This window comes from Haemaphysalis longicornis, unplaced genomic scaffold (genome assembly GCF_048455015.1).
Source record: "Haemaphysalis longicornis isolate Haplotype H1 unplaced genomic scaffold, Haemaphysalis longicornis Haplotype H1 scaffold_1, whole genome shotgun sequence".
NCBI classification, from domain to species: domain Eukaryota; kingdom Metazoa; phylum Arthropoda; class Arachnida; order Ixodida; family Ixodidae; genus Haemaphysalis; species Haemaphysalis longicornis.
In genome coordinates this window covers 107,687,781-107,705,368 of record NW_027526203.1, presented here as the reverse complement: position 1 = coordinate 107,705,368, position 17,588 = coordinate 107,687,781, and the positions used below count along the sequence as shown (strand labels likewise).

Here is a 17,588-nt window from a genome sequence, read left to right as displayed (position 1 = left end):
AAGGTGGAGAAAAAATGCCCGCCAGGTGGGATCCGAACCCACGACCTCCAAAATACCGGTACCGGTCTGGTGCGTTAACCACTACGCTACCGGCGGGGGGATTTTCTCCTCCACTTTCTGGGGTATTTATGTTAAGGTAATTTTGTTTCCTGTGCTTGGGGGTGGTAACCACCGCCAATCGGACTACTCGGGGCGAAGGGGACCTTCTTTTTAACCCCCGGGCCGTGACTCGAGGCGAAGGGGACCTTCTTTTTAACCCCCGGGCCGTGACCCGGGCCGTGACAGAAAGTGGAGGGGAAAATCGCCCCGCCGTTAGCGTAGTGGTTATCGCACCAGACCGGTATTCTGGAGGTCGTGGGTTCGGATCCCACCTGGCGGGCATTTTTTCTCCACTTGCATTCTTTCTTTCCAAATTCTTTATCTGTTTCAATGAACTACCACATCCTTCCCTTTGCTTTCCGAAGTTTTATTGACTGCCAACTCCTATTTCCGTCCTATTTTCAACGAGTCCCTCATTTCCCATTTTGATTCGCTATATATATATATCAGGGTGTCGAACCGGAACCGAACCGAACCGAAAACCGGAACCGAACCGGTATTTTTGCCGGAACTGAACCCGAACCCGAACCATTATTTTTTGAGCCGGCTGAACCCGAACCGGAACTGAACCGAAAAAAGAAATAGCGGTTTCCGGTTCTCGACAAAACGGTTCGACCATCCCGTTATTGATAACGGGTGGTAAGTGTCATTAGGGGCTTCTTTCTTTCACGCGCCATCAACTTCGCAATCTCTCGCTCACTTTTACCCGTTCAATGAATCAAAACGCTCCGAACACGCTCATCACGGTCACAACATGGTGACAATTTGATTACTTGATTGATTGTGAGGTTTGTTAATGCGCCGACGCAAGGCAGGCGATGAGGCGCACCGCAGTGGAGGGCTCAGGATTAATTTTGACCACCTGGGGATCTTTAATGTGCGCTGAAATCTCGTACACACGGGCGTTTTCGCTTTTCCCCTCCATCAGAAAAGCGGCCGCCGCGGCCGGAAATCAAACCCGCGTCTTTCGGCTCAGCAGCACAACGCCATAGCCACAACATGGTGAAACGACTGCACACCAGTATAGCAATTAAGGCTCCTAATTGCAATGGTATGTTGCTGATGGTCGAGCAAGCAGGGTGCAAGGCTGGGAAGAAGAAATGTCAAACTCTTGGCAGCCTGCACGATGTTTGAAGCACCGAATTCACCCTTCCCGCGGTCGCCGGTGCGCCTGTCACCACGCCCCCACAAGGGGCCTTAAAAGGCTCAATAAAACGTTTGTCGCTCTCTCTTTCTCCCTCATTGGGACAGTGCAAGTGCAATCAGTCCACGAGATTGTTGCACTGTGTACCAGCCAAGGTTCAAGCCCTACATTTGCCTATGCCTATTTACAGCAGCTAAAGAGTGTTGAAATTTTGGCTTTTAGGTACATGCATAATCACAAGAATTAAAACAGCGCCACTAACAGGACGCACGAAGAAAGGGACGCACATATGTTTGTTATTGGTTCGAGACATCGGCTTTATACAAGCGAGGCGAACCTCACGAAACGAGGAAGAGGGGGAAATAGGGCGAAGGGGCCGGAGAAATAAGGTTCTTAAACGTACTGCACGGGGAAAGAGAACATTGATTGATTATGAGGTTTAACGCGCCGACGCTACACAGGTGATGAGGCGCGCCCCAGTGGAAGGCTCCGGATGAATTTTGACCACCTGGGGATCTTTAGCGGGCGCCGAAACCTCGAACACACGGGCGTTTTCGCTTTTCGCCTCCATCAGAAAAGCGGCCGCCACGGCCGGGAATGGAAACCGCGTTTTTTTGGGCTTAGCAGCACGACGTCTTAGCCACTGAGCCACCGCGGCGGGTGAGGTAAGCGAAGATACGTGTCTATTCGAAATTCTAGAGACTGTGTTCTTTCGAATTGACAGGTGTGCCCAGCGTTGGGCACTGTACGTTTGGTTTCGCTGATTTCCACTAGCGTCTTTGGTAGTCTCTTGTACAGGTAAAGCTGCTCTTCACAGGCGAATAAAACGCCATGTTGTGTGCGCGGGCGTGTGTTTGCGCGCTTTACGTGGAAGTTTTGATTGATTGATTGATTGATTGATAGTAGGGTTTAACGCGCCGACGCAACGCAGGCGATGAGGCGCGCCGTAGTGGAGGGCTACGGATTAATTTTGACCACCTGGGGATATTTATCGTGCGCCGAAATCTCGTACACACGGGCGTTTTTGCTTTTCGCCTCCATCAGAAAAGCGGCCGCCGCGGCCGGGAATCGAACCCGCGACCTTGTGCTCAGCAGCGCAACGCCTTAGCCACTGAGCCACCGCGGCGGGTTACGTGGAAGTTTTCTTTGTTGATTGTTTTGCAGGCAGCATTCGCTCTTGATTGTCGCAGTAAGCCCGATAACGAAGGGGCCGCAGCCCGTGGTCGGCGATATTTTTCCGCCGCGTCATCTTACATGCTTGGCCAAGGATCCTAAATGGACCATGAAAACAAAGCCCTGCCTTGCCTTATTTGAAAGATCTGCCTTTGGTGACTCGTTAAGGAAGTTGTTTTTACAAGAAGTGGTGAGAAACACCGAAAAAACTTTCAAATTTTCTGCCACCCAGCATCAGCAGTGACGTAACAAGGAAGTAATTCAAGCAAAATTGGCAATGTCTTAAGTCATTATTAGCATCTAAGCAGTACAATAAACGAAGAAAGGGGCACCAATAAATAACACACTCATGTCTCTTGGCGGCGGCTTTGTGTAGTCTCTAGGATGACAGTAGGGGTGGTGAAAAAGAGGCTGGTACATTTTCTGTTACACCTGGCCAATATTTTCAAATTTGACAGTAGTATTGCAGCTCATTTTCAAAAAACCACTAGTTCGAGTGAAGAGAAAAAGTACTTCAGTTTTGATGAATTTAAAGTATACAAAACTGATTTTTCACGCCTTGCTAATAATTCAGTTCTGAACCGGTTCACGAACTGGAACAAAATAAATTTACCTGAACCCGAACCGTAACCGAACCCGTATTTTTTCGGTTCGACACACTGATATATATATATATATATATATATATATATATATATATATACCGTACTTACCCGATTCTAGCGCGCCCCCGATTCTAACGCGCACCCGATTTTCCTGGCAAAAAAAACGAAAAAACTTGCACCTCTGATTGTAACGCGCAAGTAACTTTGTGACCCAGACAAATGAATGCGAGAGAAATGGGCGATTTATTTCCCGAAGTAATCTCACTCATCCCACTCCTCGTCGCTTTCCGCTCACCACAACATCTCGTCCTCGGTACCGTCAAGAGCGTTCGCGATGCCACACTTCTGAACGAACGTTCAACCATGGTCGATGGGATCGTGGCCCACGCCTCGCACGCCCATCCCGCGAGCTTCTCCAGAGGCACGCACTTCAGCCGACTGCTCGTCTTGAACGCGTGAGAGCCGCTGCTGCCATTGCTGTTATGAAGCGCGCAAGTGGAACGATTTGACGATTTGTGTGAACGCCGATCGAAAAGCCTAGGCGCCTATGCTTCCTGCGTTCGAAAAATTGTTGCTAAAGGCTTTGGCGCCATCGTGAGATGGCGATGGCGATGGGGGGGACGAAATTTCCGCTGTCTCGGCAGTTTCGGTTTCGTATCCGATTCTAACGCGCATGCGATTTTTCAACCTATTTTCCGGAAAAAAGGTCCGCGTTAGAATCGGGTAATTACGGTATATATATATATATATATATATATATATATATATATATAGGCCTGAAATAAGAGTTGGCAGTCAAGAAAACATCGGAAAGCAAAGGGGAGGATGTGGCAGTTCAGTGAAACATAAAGAATTTGGAAAGAAAGAAAGAAGGTGGAGAAAAAATGCCCACCAGGTGGGATCCGAACCCACGACCTCCAGAATACCGGTCTGGTGCGTTAACCACTACGCTACCGGCGGGGGGATTTTCCCCTCCACTTTCTGGGGTATTTATATTAAGGTAATTTTGTTTCCTGTGCTTGGGGGTGGTGACCACCGCCAATCGGACTACTCGGGGCGAAGGGGACCTTCTTTTTAACCCCCGGGCCGTGACTCGAGGCGAAGGGGACCTTCTTTTTAACCCCCGGGCCGTGAACCGTGCCGTGACAGAAAGTGGAGGGTAAAGTCGCCCCGCCGGTAGCGTAGTGGTTATCGCACCAGACCGGTATTCTGGAGGTCGTGGGTTCGGATCCCACCTGGCGGGCATTTTATCTCCACTTTCTTCCTTTCTTTCCATATTCTTTATCTGTTTCAATGAACTACCACATCCTCCCCTTTGCTTTCCGAAGTTTTATTGACTGCGAACTCTTATTTTAGTTCTGTCCTATTTGCAACGAGCCCCTCATTTCCCATTCTGATTCGCTATATATATATATATATATATATATATATATATATATATATATATATATATATATATATATATGTATATATATATAGATATATATATATATGTGTGTGTGTGTGTGTGTGTGTGTGTGTGTATGTATGTATGTAGCGATTCAGAATTGTAAATGAGGGGCTCGTTGATTAAGAGAGAAATAAGGGTTGGCAGTCAAGGAATCCTCGTTAAGCTAAGGGGAGGATGAGGTGGGTCATAAACAGATGAAGAATTTGGAAAGAAAGTGGAGAAAAAATGCCCGCCAGGTGTGATCCGAACCCACGACCTCCAGAATACCGGTCTGGTGCAATACCCTTGACTGCCAACCCTTATTTCTCTCTCTCTCTCTCTCTCTCTCTCTCTCTATATATATATATATATATATATATATATATATATATATATATATATATATATATATATATATATATATATATATATATATATATATATATATATATATATATTGCTGTTTATTTAAAAAAAATTCAGTCGCCAGTAAGCGGCCGTCCTTGTCAGCTTTTCTCGTCCTGTCCCTTCAGCTGTTTTAATCATGGATATTTAACTACTCGCTAATCTTCGCACTCTTGTTCAGTGTGTAGTGTGTCGAATAGTCGAAGTCGCGGATATTAAAACACGGGCGAGGCGTGTGTAATCGCGCGTAGTGTCTTTGACATTAGTGGCAGAGGATATCTGTGTAGCGAGTAGGGAAGGGAAGGTTGGAACGGCCAACCTTCGGAAGAACTGACTATGTAGGTGGTCACGGCCACCGGCTAAGCCGCCTCATTCCTTGGGAGGCAAGCACAACCTCCGGCACATTGTTATCGTGTGGCAAGGCCTTGATAATCTCGAGAATCTTGAACGCGGTGGTAAAATGCAGCCAAAAAGAAGCTTGTGGCAGGCTTGATGACAGTTCGTACTGTTCGTGACATAGCCGATGGGGCTGCAGGGGCGGCCACGGCTATGGCTGTTTCTTCGGAAGTGATATGAGCGATGGTGGAGGATAGCAGGATGCAGCTTCGGGGATCGACTGAAAGGACTGCGTGGGCATGGCAGTGCGAGTAGGTTACCACGTCCGCGTATCCCGTGTCGGTATCGGTATTGTTCAGCTGTAACTTGCGAACGCTTCTGCGCGGCCGACATTGTAGGTAGGGTGGATTTGGCGCGGAATAGATTGAACTTTGACGTGGGTGCTGTGGAGTGAAATGCGTTGTCGCACGCCGAATGTGGACCAAATGCCGCAACCCGAGGGTTTCCTCCCCGCGCGGACCAGGATGTTGAGGGAAAGGCGAGGAAGCGGGCCGACTTGCTATGCTGTTAGAAGTGTCGAAAGCGAGTTCTGGTGGCCGTTTTTGAGCCACTTCTGCTCGCCGGGGTAACCCCGAACATACTGTGTACACGAGCAGCTTTTTATGATTTTGTAATTAGTGTGTCGAGTTCAGGGTACTTTTTTTTCAGTTGGACGAAGGGAGCGGCACGTCTGATGGGAGTGGCCAAGACAGACTGAAGGATTCGGCCGGTGAATCGCTGTCGGAAGCCGAGCCGTTGGGGGAAGACTCTTCGGATCAGGTGCGTTAGTAGCGTGACTTTGAAAAGGCTATGAAGGGCGTTTTGAGCACACTAAATGAACTAGCGCAATCCTTAAGCTGGGTTTTCAATGTCGCCACTGCCAAGTATAACATTTTTACGTGCAGCGGAAAGCTCATACTTAAGTTGCAAAGTTTGTTGTCGCGTTCCCACCCTTTCCTTCATGTTTTTGGGCTCGGCCATTGCGACGCACGTAGTATGTCATCGATTCTTCCAAGTGCGTCAATAAGCAGAAACACTGCTATTGGAAGGCTGTTCGCACTTTGGAAGGCTGCTCGCATTTCCGGCGAAGAGAAGCGTCGGCTGCTTCGCGTCGAGGGGTTTCGGGGACACCTTTGGTTAATTACCGCTTTGTGCAGCAGAAGAGGAGAAGAGGAGTTACGGAAGGTTTATTGGATAATAAGGAACCAATGTCGCCCAATGTTTTTAGAGTAAAGCGTAAAGCAAAAGCACAGCGAGCGGTATTCCCGCAGAGAGAAATCGCAGTCGCAGCCGGTACAGTGCTGTAGCCGTAGGTCAGCTACGGTGAGGGCTTTATGAAACCTTACTGCGCAACTGTTATTCAAGAAATGTTCAGTTAACCAGCCAGGAATCTTTGCACTCATGTACAAAACATTGATGGGACACAAATGATGGGTCTAAATGGGTCTAAATACAGGTTATTTCAGCGCCGTCTCCGTTTTTTTTTTTTTGTGACGCAGTGGACTAATACTTCGTGCCCCTCAATCAAAGTGGCTGGTTCAAATACCGGCAGGGTGTTGCTTGTTCTTTGTTTTCTACCTTCTAAGTGGCATAGTTTGGGAATCGTATTCGCGAATCCAAAACAGAACTTTTTTAATAAACTGTGGAACTACCATAGTCATAAGTACGATTCGTTGAGTTTTAAACTCGTAGTTTGTGTATGTAAATTGGCAATTGTGCTTTAAGAGGGCGAGATTTGTGTATTTTGAAAAAATTGGTATGTCTTTATATAGGGTCAAGATAGTTTCCGCTCATCCACTTAAACAAAGCATAAGGTAGGCGGGGGGGGGGGGATAGGAAGGAGGAGGGCCGGATATAGGGCCGCGGCTACCGACCAAACCATCCACGTATCGCAATGACAGCCCTCACCACGTAAAAAATGAACAAATAGCCTTTCTAGATATAAAAGGGGCTCCATGCCATCAGAGGTCAAAGCGAGGGCGGAATCATTGTTTTCTGCTATTATATGCACAGTCGAACAAAGAGGCAGGCGCACACGGCTCCTCAACCCACACTAGTCTTCCGAGACCACTCGTAATATCTGTTCCGATGTAATTGTCTAGCAGTTGATAACCTATAGTCGCATAGGAGTTCCCCGTATGCACGACGCACTCTAAAAATAGTGCCTGTACCGCACCGTGCAAAGCTTCCGCTGCTTTTTGTGTCGATCACGTTCAGAACCGATCGGAATAACTGGATGCAATACCTCAACTGCTTGTGTACGCGCGAGCATGGCGTCACCACAGCACAACCAAGCTCGACATTGACGCGAACGAGCCGCCAATTAAGCAATACAGTCAAGTCCATTTATCATAGCGTTTATAACAATATATCAGATATAACGATGAACACCTATGCCACCATCCACTTTCGTATGCTTTCTATGAGAAAATAAACCGCTTATTACAATGCCTTAGTGCCGCCATATCGGATATAACGATTGAATCTGGTTCCAGCGTTCGCCAAAAATGCGCGCTCCCGCTGGCTCATAAAAATGTGAAATGAACGTGTTCAACAACAACAACATCCCTTTCACGAGTCGACTATGCCTCTTACGAGAAAGTGGAGAGGAAGAGAGCGGTTCTCCTTCCGAATCCCAACTCCTCGGCGCCACCGCATTGGCATCGTCCCCGCACCCGCCCGCAAGATCGCGGAGTCGCTCGCTCGCGATTCACACGTTCGCTTGTTTTCTCACGTGTGCACTGATTTTTGAATTTGACTGGGTGCCTCCTCAACTGCCCCCGTTTTTCCGCGGAAGGGACGTCAGGGCCGATATTTTGGAAACGTCTGAGTGCCTCACTCAAAGGCCACTGTTGCGCGGATACAGGCTGCTGATAGCGGTGACAGTGACGACTCTAACGATGCGGTTGCGCAGCCCTCAGGTAGTGTCTTTGCAGGAGGCCCGACGCATGACACAGTCCCTCAGGGACTTCATTTCCTCCAAGGACCTTTCTTTCAGCTAGGTGAATCACCTACAGATGCTGTTGAAAGAAATGTGCACAAGCTTCACGCGCGGCATACAAACTAACTAACCGAGTATGGCTTCTTTTCCGCAAATTACGACCTTGCTTGCATGCAAATAAAATGTTTTCAGCGCTCTCTCGTCTTTTTTTTTCGCAATTCGCTTATAACAATGATCGGATATAACGATGGAATGTCCTTGGCACTTGGATATTGTTATAACTGGACTAGACTGTATTATAAACCGACGTTGGTTCGGAAAGCATGTACGTTCTCTCTAACAAATTTTGAGGGGATTCGGTAGTCATTGTCTTAGATATTTTAGTCTTCCGTATGTAGGGCATGTTCCTTCCATCAGCTTTTCCAGCCGTGAGTGGAGTGCAGGATTCATAAGCAAAATGATAAAAAAAATTACAGCATCTTCCCACGTGGGAACCCTGAGGGGATGCAAAGCAGTGGAGTAGTAGCGTGTTAATTGGAATTTAGAGTAAAGACACGTGTAGTAGCGCATTAAATGTCTTCTTTATTTATCGAGTAGTGGGGAACGTTTTGCGGCTTCTCGTTCTCGAAGCGAGGAATCCGCTGTTCGACGCTGGCGTTTCGAAGCGTTGTCACGTTGCCGAACGCCATCTGGATCAGCTACTCGCCGCTGGCGTTTCAAAGCGGCTTCTCGTTCTCGACGCGAGGAATCCGCTGCTCGACGCTGCCGTTTACGTTCGGCGTCTCGAGCTCTCCTCTGTGCAGCCTTGTCTTCGGGGGTGCTCGCGGTTCTGACAGTGTGCTGGCTGGCGCTAGTTGAAGGTGTGCCAGCCAGTTCGCTGACGGAATCGTTGGCGTCCATTTGCACTCATCGGACGGCGCAGTACCGAAGAAGCAACTGAGCGGAGCGTGGATGGGCTTATTTGCAGAGCAGAGGGAGTGGAGAGGAGGAGCAGCGCGCGCTAGCGCACAGGTGGTGTGGAGAGGACGAGAGGTGCGGACGCCGGACGACGGAGGGTCGACTGAGAGATGCTTTGCGTCTAAAATGGCCCAAATAGAACGCAGAAAGTCAGACGGGCCCGACCCTAAGCGAGGCTGCGGCGCAGAATATCGCTGCAGCAGACGACGCCGCAACCGGATGGCCTTGCAGACGTCACCGAGAAGCGAGCCATCATGTGTAGTCCCACTCGCGCGGTGCGGGGAGGTGTACGAAGCGAGGGTGAATCGCGACGCGGGCGAAAATGCGATGTTTTGATTTGCAATAGCTCCGCTAATACTCAACGCTTTAACAAAATTCTTAAAGATGGATTACTAGGAAATTCGTTTACTTGAAAATGCGAACACCAATGTATCGGCAAAAGCTTTTTCAGGGCCCTTTTAAGATAGAATTGTGGAAGGGGTGGCTTCTAAACCACCGGCTAGTAGGGGTACGCGCAGTATACAAAGAGCGGTTACGTGCGCAGTGGGACTGGTGGTGTAGGACGGCCGCGTGTGTGTGTGCAGAAGACGAGTAATGCGTACTTCTAGTGTGCAGAAGTGAGGCGTCGGTGCTCTAAATGCCCGAACGTGTAGTCAATGGCTTGCTGGGTATTGTCTTGCCGGAGAAACACTTCTTGAGGTCTTTCCTCCCTATCCAATCAGGCGAAGCCGTTTTGCTCTTTACAATAATTTTTTCGCCTTTCAACCACCTGACCATGCAGCTCTTGTCCTGAACTAGGAAAAACAGCAAAATAATGGTGCTCACGAACCAAGGTTCGTGAGCGGCCTAGTGTGTACGTACACACTAGGCCGCTGTAATCTTCACTTTTTTTTACAGATTGGGTAATGGAATCACCAATAATCAGTATACGGGGTTTAATTCCCACGTACGTCGTTCGCAGTAGGCGAGGAAGTACTGAAATGTGCACATTTTTAGCACTCTTTCATTTAGCCCGCTGATTTTGAGGCTCGCGTTAAATATTGGCACATAATGATGGACATGTCATCTGGCATGACGAAGATTTTATAGGCAGGCTTGTTTGTTGAGCCGCTCGTTGAGCATTCACAACCATTCATTCCTACGTAACACTTATTACTCTTTGGCTGATGTTTTTTCCTCAAATTGGGCGGAAATATGCTTTAGCAAGGCCATCTTACTTCTTGTGCAATTTCTATATGCGACATAATACTATTCAAAAACATGATATTCAAGGGACAATCTTTGAAATACAGTTCCCACAACATTAAATTGTTGCTGAATAAAGGGGGACCTGGGTTTTTGCGGCTATAATACTTCGCATATACGGTGGTGCTTTAGGCAATGGATAAAATGTTCAATTAGGAGGGGTTATTGCAGGCTTTGAAGTTGTGAAAGGTGAATTTGTCCCTGACTTTAGGTATATGGACATCACAAAGCACGAGGAGGCCCACTTTATCGCCAAGCTCAGTAAATGCTACACCACCAGTAAACTCTGAAGTATTGGTATGCCCAAGCGATAGCATTCATACGGATGGCTCTTTGCGGTAAAGGTCTAAGCGACGCCTTCTTTTTACTTGCAATCCGCAGGGAACTGTGTGAAACGCACCATTGCTGGCGCCGGCTGGTTTTATCGAACTCGTGAGTACGTGAGTAGCCGTTCTTCTATATTGAGAGTTCTTTGGCGGAGTACTTATGGCTCCCTTCTGCAGTCTCTTTTAAAGTCAACGACGCATTTCTACAAGTCAGTTGAAACGTGTTTTAACTCCTGCAGTTATTCTCGCATAAACTGCCTTGTAATAAATGGGCGCTCCTTTTTATCGAATCCTTTCACGTCACACCGCGTGGAAACTCTCCCATTGCAAAAGTGTTTTTCTTGCGAGCGCTAGAAAGCGTGCCTATAGCACATCAGTAAATTGTCTTCTAGGGTACCACATATGTTCCCCACAAACCGTGACGTTACGTGGTTTTTCCGCGAAGTTGAAACGCTGCAACTAGCATGCTCAGCTTACCGTGTTGTCTTCCATTTCGAGGTAATCATGGCATTGTAGTGTAAAAGTGTGCAGGTGGCCAGCGTGCATCACGGCGTGTCCTTGAAGCGCCGCGGTAACGAACGCTCGAGTTCAGTGGATTCGTGAGCATTGTTACCGCCTCTGTATCTGATATCAGAATTCTTCCCTCTGCGTCAGTCTGAGCGCGAGAGTTTCTGGTGGACAGTGCTGCTCTACTTCGTGCTGATGACATTGCTGCTTCCTCAAGAAGCTACGAACGGGTATGACGGCGATCTGTGCGGAGGAACATGGCTCGCTCACACTGGTTCCATTCTTCACTATAAGCGTAACAACTCGAAGTGAATTTTACAGGCGTCCCAGAATCGCCTGCCCGGTCGTTCCGCGTGGTTCGTAACTGTAAACAAATAATTTGAAAATCAATTTTTTGGGGAGAAACGGAGTATTTAAAGCGGGCCGTAGTGGAGTGCTTCAGACAAGTTTGACCAAGTGGAAATCTTTAACGTGAACGAAAAGGTCCACACAAGGGTTAAACCAATAATTATGGGAGGGAAACGAGTCAGGCCTACAGAATATTGTAATTACATTCCCAAGGCAATTCTCACTGTCAGTAAAGGGATCGTGCTTTCTCTTTCCTTTTCTTTTATTACGTGCTACCTTAATTGCTGAGTTCGAAATTCCGGCTGGTAATTTATTGGCGGTTGGGAGGTAGGTGAGCTGAAAATTGCATTTGCTGAGCGTCAAGAAACCTTGTCAGTTGAAATTCACCCGTGAGAGAGAGAGAGGTAGAATAAACTTTGTGGAGCATCAGCTGAGTTAACGACGAGTGTGCACCAGCACTTAGAGGGTGACCTATGGGCGTCTCTTTCAGCGACTCCGTGCTGCGCTCGGATCCTCGAGTCCAGCCCAGTGCTCCACACTGATCGTCGATTATACGGCGAGCTCTATACGCCATACGTTGATTTGTCGCAGTCAGCCGTATATTATTTAAACGCACGTTGGCGCAGAGCATGAAATCCTCTAGTGGTTAATAGCAGATGTGGCTTGATTTCCCGTCTTCCACGCGGTTATTTCGAGAGAAAGACCAAAGCACTCATGGCCGGATGCTTAGCAGGCAAGTGATATAAAAACTAATTAAATCCAAAGTAGTTCTATCTGCGATAGTGATCATTGGCATTGCGGTTTACCGGCTTTCCACGCGCATTTTGCAGTACTAATTAAGCTCTCCTTTTTTTTAAAAATACGTTATGTTACATGTTAAGGCAAAATGGGGCAATACAGCCGTTAGTTTTAACGGGAAACCGTCCGTCTTTAATTGGTGTAACTGTGGAATCATGTGTGCCGTGTGCACAAATGTGTAATAAATTTTTTTTACCGCAGAGCAACGGAAGCCGCAATGCAGCATTTAGTTTCATTGATGCATCATTAAGAGAGGCTGGATTTTTAGGCATCAAAAAATAGGCAGGCAAAACAACGTTTCGGGGCTCGAAAATCGTAAATATAGGGAGCATAAATTTTTACATCAATGCAAATAATTTTAAACGAAGGCGTGCACGACCTGTATCCACGCAGGAAAACCGTACTCGTCATTGCTTATCACTTATCACAGAATCACTTATTGCTTATCGCTTATTGCTTATCACAGAAAGGCGCCACAAGTTGAACATAGCCGTTGAATTGTCCTCTAAAACTGCGGAAGTAATGGGGTTTCACTGACTTAATTCAACATGCGCACTGCCCACATTTATGTTCAATGACCACTGTCGCTTGCGCAGGGACCTCATATACTGAAGCAGGCATGAAAGTACACTTGTGAGCTGTGGATACGGATTAAAAAACACTTAATTCATATCTGCCTGGCACAATTGAATTACAACGCCAAAAAAACAAAAAATAAACGCACCAGAGACGACGATTTATGAAGAAATTAACAAGCTTTTACATGAGTACAGTTAGGTGCAGCTCTAGTACTCCCGTCTCTGGTCATTAATCCCGTGGTGTAATGGCGTCGTCGCTGCGATATGGGTCGAATGTCTGTAGACAGTCTTACAACTTCCAAGCAGAGGTCATTGCAATCAGTAAGTATTTTATTTAGTGCAATGTGAAAAAAAATTTACATTTTAATGAAAACAAAAGCGCCTAGCGCAGATGCGCGACGGCCAAACGCTTCTGAGTGCTTAGATTAATTGAGCTGACTTGCATAGAATTCACGAGAGGTAATAAAAGCCAATGAAAGTTCGCGAAAGCGCCACAAAATAAAACAGTTGTTAGGGACAATAGTAAACCTTGCTCGCCATTCGCAACGAGTTTGTATATGTTAAATACACGAGAGAAACGCATTAGTTTCAAATGACAACGACGAATGATAAAACAACGACAACAAACGCCAAGTATACCTGCCTGCAAAGCTATGACAATGCTGCAACTGCTCTATAGCCCGGCAGAATTTCACAGTCGCGATTGTCTATCAACGATAACTTGAATTCAGGCCAAGCAACGCCGATTTTGGTATCCCGTATGCAGGAAAACATGATCTGTTTCCCTATTCTGGCACTCACACAGACGAACACTTTCACATACGATGGTGAGAGCACTTAATGTAGTTAGTTGTAAATAATTTGAGTCAAAACAAATTAGTCGTCAGATCACACAGCCTCCCGTCACAACTAGGGTGACGAATTTTTTATTTTTGTCTGTCTGTTTATTTCAAGAAAAAGCTGTATTGGGATTTATACTTAGAACCGAGCTGAGCAATGTCCCATAGGGTAAGCAAAGTGCCAATAACTATCACTTGAACGGGTAAAAATTCTGACACAAACGAAAATGAAACGTCGCATTGTGCAAAGCACGCACTCTTTACACTTAAATACATATTTTCTACCAGCCACCTGTCTGGCCGCGTGGCCGAGTTGGTAGGGTGTTGGGTTCGTGTTGCGGGAGGCGGTATGGTTCGGTTTCGGCTGGCGGGACTGCTTTTTTTTCTTTCTCCGACTCCCTTGCAGCAGTTCATCTTTGGGGAGCATTGGAACGGGCTAACGGATTGCGGACTAACCGTTTGTCGTCTCAAATTTGCTCTCGAAAGCGTTTAATGATTGCGACAGGCGTAGTTACTCCTTCAAAAGACGAACCGTTAGTTTTTTTTTTTTTTTTTGCATTAGAGTGTAGGGAGTCCGCGCTTCCATCGCGTACTCTCTCCCTCTTTGTCTGTGCTGTGCTTTTAGGGGTGTGCCAGGAGAAAGCAGCCATGCGGGCGATACTGCGACCATCGCGAGCACATTGCTCTATCACCTCGCTCAGCATGGTCACGCTTGTGGAAGGGTACCTCCAGGTAGCGAGGAGCAGTGTCGTAGCGCTGGCCTAGGGAAACAGTTAAACTGAGCCCGATACCCCTGCCGAGTGGCGATAAAAGATATCGCAGGGTGGCGGGGTCACTGCGGGCGATTTCAAGAGAGCGTTCTGTGGTTCTTGTTGGCGCTCCTGGGTGGTGCAGTTATGCTGTCCAGCCGCAGTTGCGACACTCTGTGGTCTATTTACTTCGAGTTGTACGTGTACATGTAAAAAATGTTTTTTTTTATGTGACTGAGGGTCGGAGACTGTATGCAGTGCGCCAGCAAATCAGCAGCGTTGAAACCTCAACCTCAGGCTTAAAAAAACAGACGTGCAACCGAGAAGTTTGTTGTTCATTGTTCCCAATCTTTCTTGTAACAGCGGCTTCCCTGACTTCGGCTTCTTTTGCTCCTGTCCGATTGCTGCTCGGACCCATCCGTGGATGCGGACATGCTCGGCCGCACCTTCCGGAGCCCATGCTCAAGAAATAAAAAGAGTCACCCTTTCTTCACTTGTGCCTGTTTATTTTGGTGTTGTACGCCACAGGAACACAGGAACTAGGCCAATGCGCTCATGCTGGCGAACTGAAGAGCAGGGACACACTGTATCTCGTAGAAAACGTGAGATACAGCGCGAGCTCACGGGACGCAGACTAAAAGACACACACGGCGCTGACTAACAACCAAGTTTTATTGCTTGCAGGTGGTGTTAATTCGCGCTAATTCACGTTAGGTCGCGTAAATTCGCGCATTCTATCACGTTTTCAACATGCACCAGCCAGCCCACTTGTTCTCCATTCTAAGATACGTGTCTTGTAGACTTATATCTCGCCCTAGTGGCATTTACATTGAGGGCAAGCAAAATTGTTCCCCAACTTTTGTGGGCACTGCTCATGAGTACACAGGGGTGAGTTATCGTTCATCTTTCACTATTTTGTTCCTAACTATAACCATGATAATCAATTGGAGATAGGATGCAGCGATAGCAGCAGTGCTTCGCCAATCCCCAACTGAAGTATTTGCCCCCGCATGAAAAAGGTCTGCAAGAATCTCAAAATACATCACTTCATGTCGACTCACTTTATTTGATCGTTAAATGAGAGATTAAGAGATCCCTCCAATGCATGCAAGCCATCACAGGCACAGGGAAAGCTCGCGGCGCAATGCAAACAAGCAAATGCCTGCCATGGTTCCAACCCCTTCCATGGAGGTGTTCGAAGAGGATGAAGAGCGCGCGAACAGAGTAATTATGGTCTCTTACAGTTATACACCGAAGCTGATGAATGTGTCGCCGCACCTTCTATCGATTTATCCCAAGAAGATATCAAGCTTATTAAATTTTCTCTGAAAAAAATTATTGATAGTTTGCGCTCATTTTCTGAGTGTCTCTTGCGTTCTTCATCATATGTCACCAGTCAGCGTAGCCGAAATGAGCAAGTTCCAAATAGCCTCCATATTAGGGTTGGTAAACCTCCGTTCACTGTGTCTGAGCTATTCGCCTGTTTGGTCATAAACACGTCATGTATACGACTGTATTTTCTCCAATAAATTCCAACACCAGCTCCCCCCACCGGTTCAGTTCCCGAAATTAAGCCGGAAGTGATGTCCCCCTCTCTTCCGGAAGTCATATTTATACATCGCACGTCATCTAAGCAACATATAGCAAGGTACAAAGCCTTGACGTGTACCTAATCCTTCGAACTCGCTCTTCTAATCAATAGCGGCGTATCTGAACGACCTTTATGCTTCCCACATACACGTAGCGGAATCTGCGATTAGAATGCTATGAGTGAAGTTCCGAAAAAACAGAAAATAACCTTTCACTTGTCATTCTACAATAAAGGCGGCATTTCCCGGCTAAACCTCAAAGTTTGCCTTCTGTGTGCGCCGATAACCCCTGTTCCATTGCAGCCTAAAGCTGCAACGGTATCGGTAGCCTAGGTACAGCAGCAGCTAAAGCATTAGGTTCTCTTGTTGTCGCAACGCTTTGCCTACAGTCGGCCTTGCACCATAAAAATGCAATTATCATCATCAGTGCTGTTGCAACCCCGTTCTAAACGCATATTCTGTGTGCTGTTGTTAACTGGCCCTGGCATTTGCCTTTCTTCATTGAGCGCCCATGGTGTCAACCGATGACACCCCCCCCCCCCTCCCCCTCCCCCTCCCCGCTGCGTACATTTGTAAAATGCAACAACCAGCGTCTGGGTATGTTGCACGTGATCAAACACCGTGATACTATGGTCCCTAGAAATATTTGCTAGTCGGCCGTCCGCGCGCTTTCTCTATGGGAAGGCGTGTCCGCGCCGCTGATGCACGTGCAGCGCTGCGCAGAGGGCGCTGCGAGCAATCGGAGCGCCCGAGCGGCCGGAGCGAGAGCGGCCGCAGGCCGGTTGTTGTTGTTAAATCTTTTATTCAAAAAGGGAAGGCCGGAGGCCCTGTGGGGGAGTTGGGAGGGGAGGATTTATGGTTGAAGGGGGCTCGTATGAGTTCGTGGTCTTCGGGAGGCGGCATCAGTTTTCCACAGGACAATTGTTCAGCATTGAATGGTCCATTCACTGGTGTAGGCCATCGCTATATAACTCGTGCTAGACCGCTCTTAGTGGCGAACCGTATTATAAGGTTAAGGGTGTGTTCATCTAATGTGAGGGGATCGATACGGCTTGAGGGATCTGGGTTTGGGGAAGTGAGAGAATTTGGGGCATATCCAGACCAGGTGGTGCAAATCAGCTGTGACGGCTTGCTGACAGTATGGACATTTTGGGTTGATGTGGGGGTAGTACCATTTGCGATTTCACGCTCTAACTGGCCGACAAACCCCGATGCGCGCTCGCGCTCCGCGGCAGTAGCGCGCGGCACAGACCGGCCTGCGGCATTATAGGAACCCGACACTCCAAAATTCCGCAGGCCGGTCTGTGCCGCGCGCTACTGCCGCGGAGCGCGAGCGCGCATCGGGGTTTGTCGGCCAGTTAGAGCGGTGAAATCAAATTGCACGAGGTACATCAGCTCACAATTTAAGGTACGATAGTACTATAAGAACTTCTAGTTTCCCGCCCCGAGTTTTTCGCGAATTGGGCTACGGAGCCTCTTTG

The 17,588-nt window shown here is 47.6% G+C and overlaps 1 protein-coding gene across 1 annotated transcript in view; it reads left to right on the top strand.

Moving 5' to 3' along the window:
* LOC144165275 (uncharacterized) overlaps positions 1 to 15,001 on the top strand; it is a 75,566-nt gene extending 60,565 nt beyond the window's left edge. Inside the window, exons 7-9 of the mRNA XM_077695406.1 lie at positions 5,900 to 6,010; positions 10,755 to 10,809; positions 14,882 to 15,001. Of these exons, the coding sequence (XP_077551532.1) occupies positions 5,900 to 6,010; positions 10,755 to 10,766 (123 nt within the window). The 3' untranslated portion in view covers positions 10,767 to 10,809; positions 14,882 to 15,001. The remainder of the gene's footprint in view (positions 1 to 5,899; positions 6,011 to 10,754; positions 10,810 to 14,881) is intronic.
* The last annotated feature ends 2,587 nt before the right edge of the window (positions 15,002 to 17,588 follow it).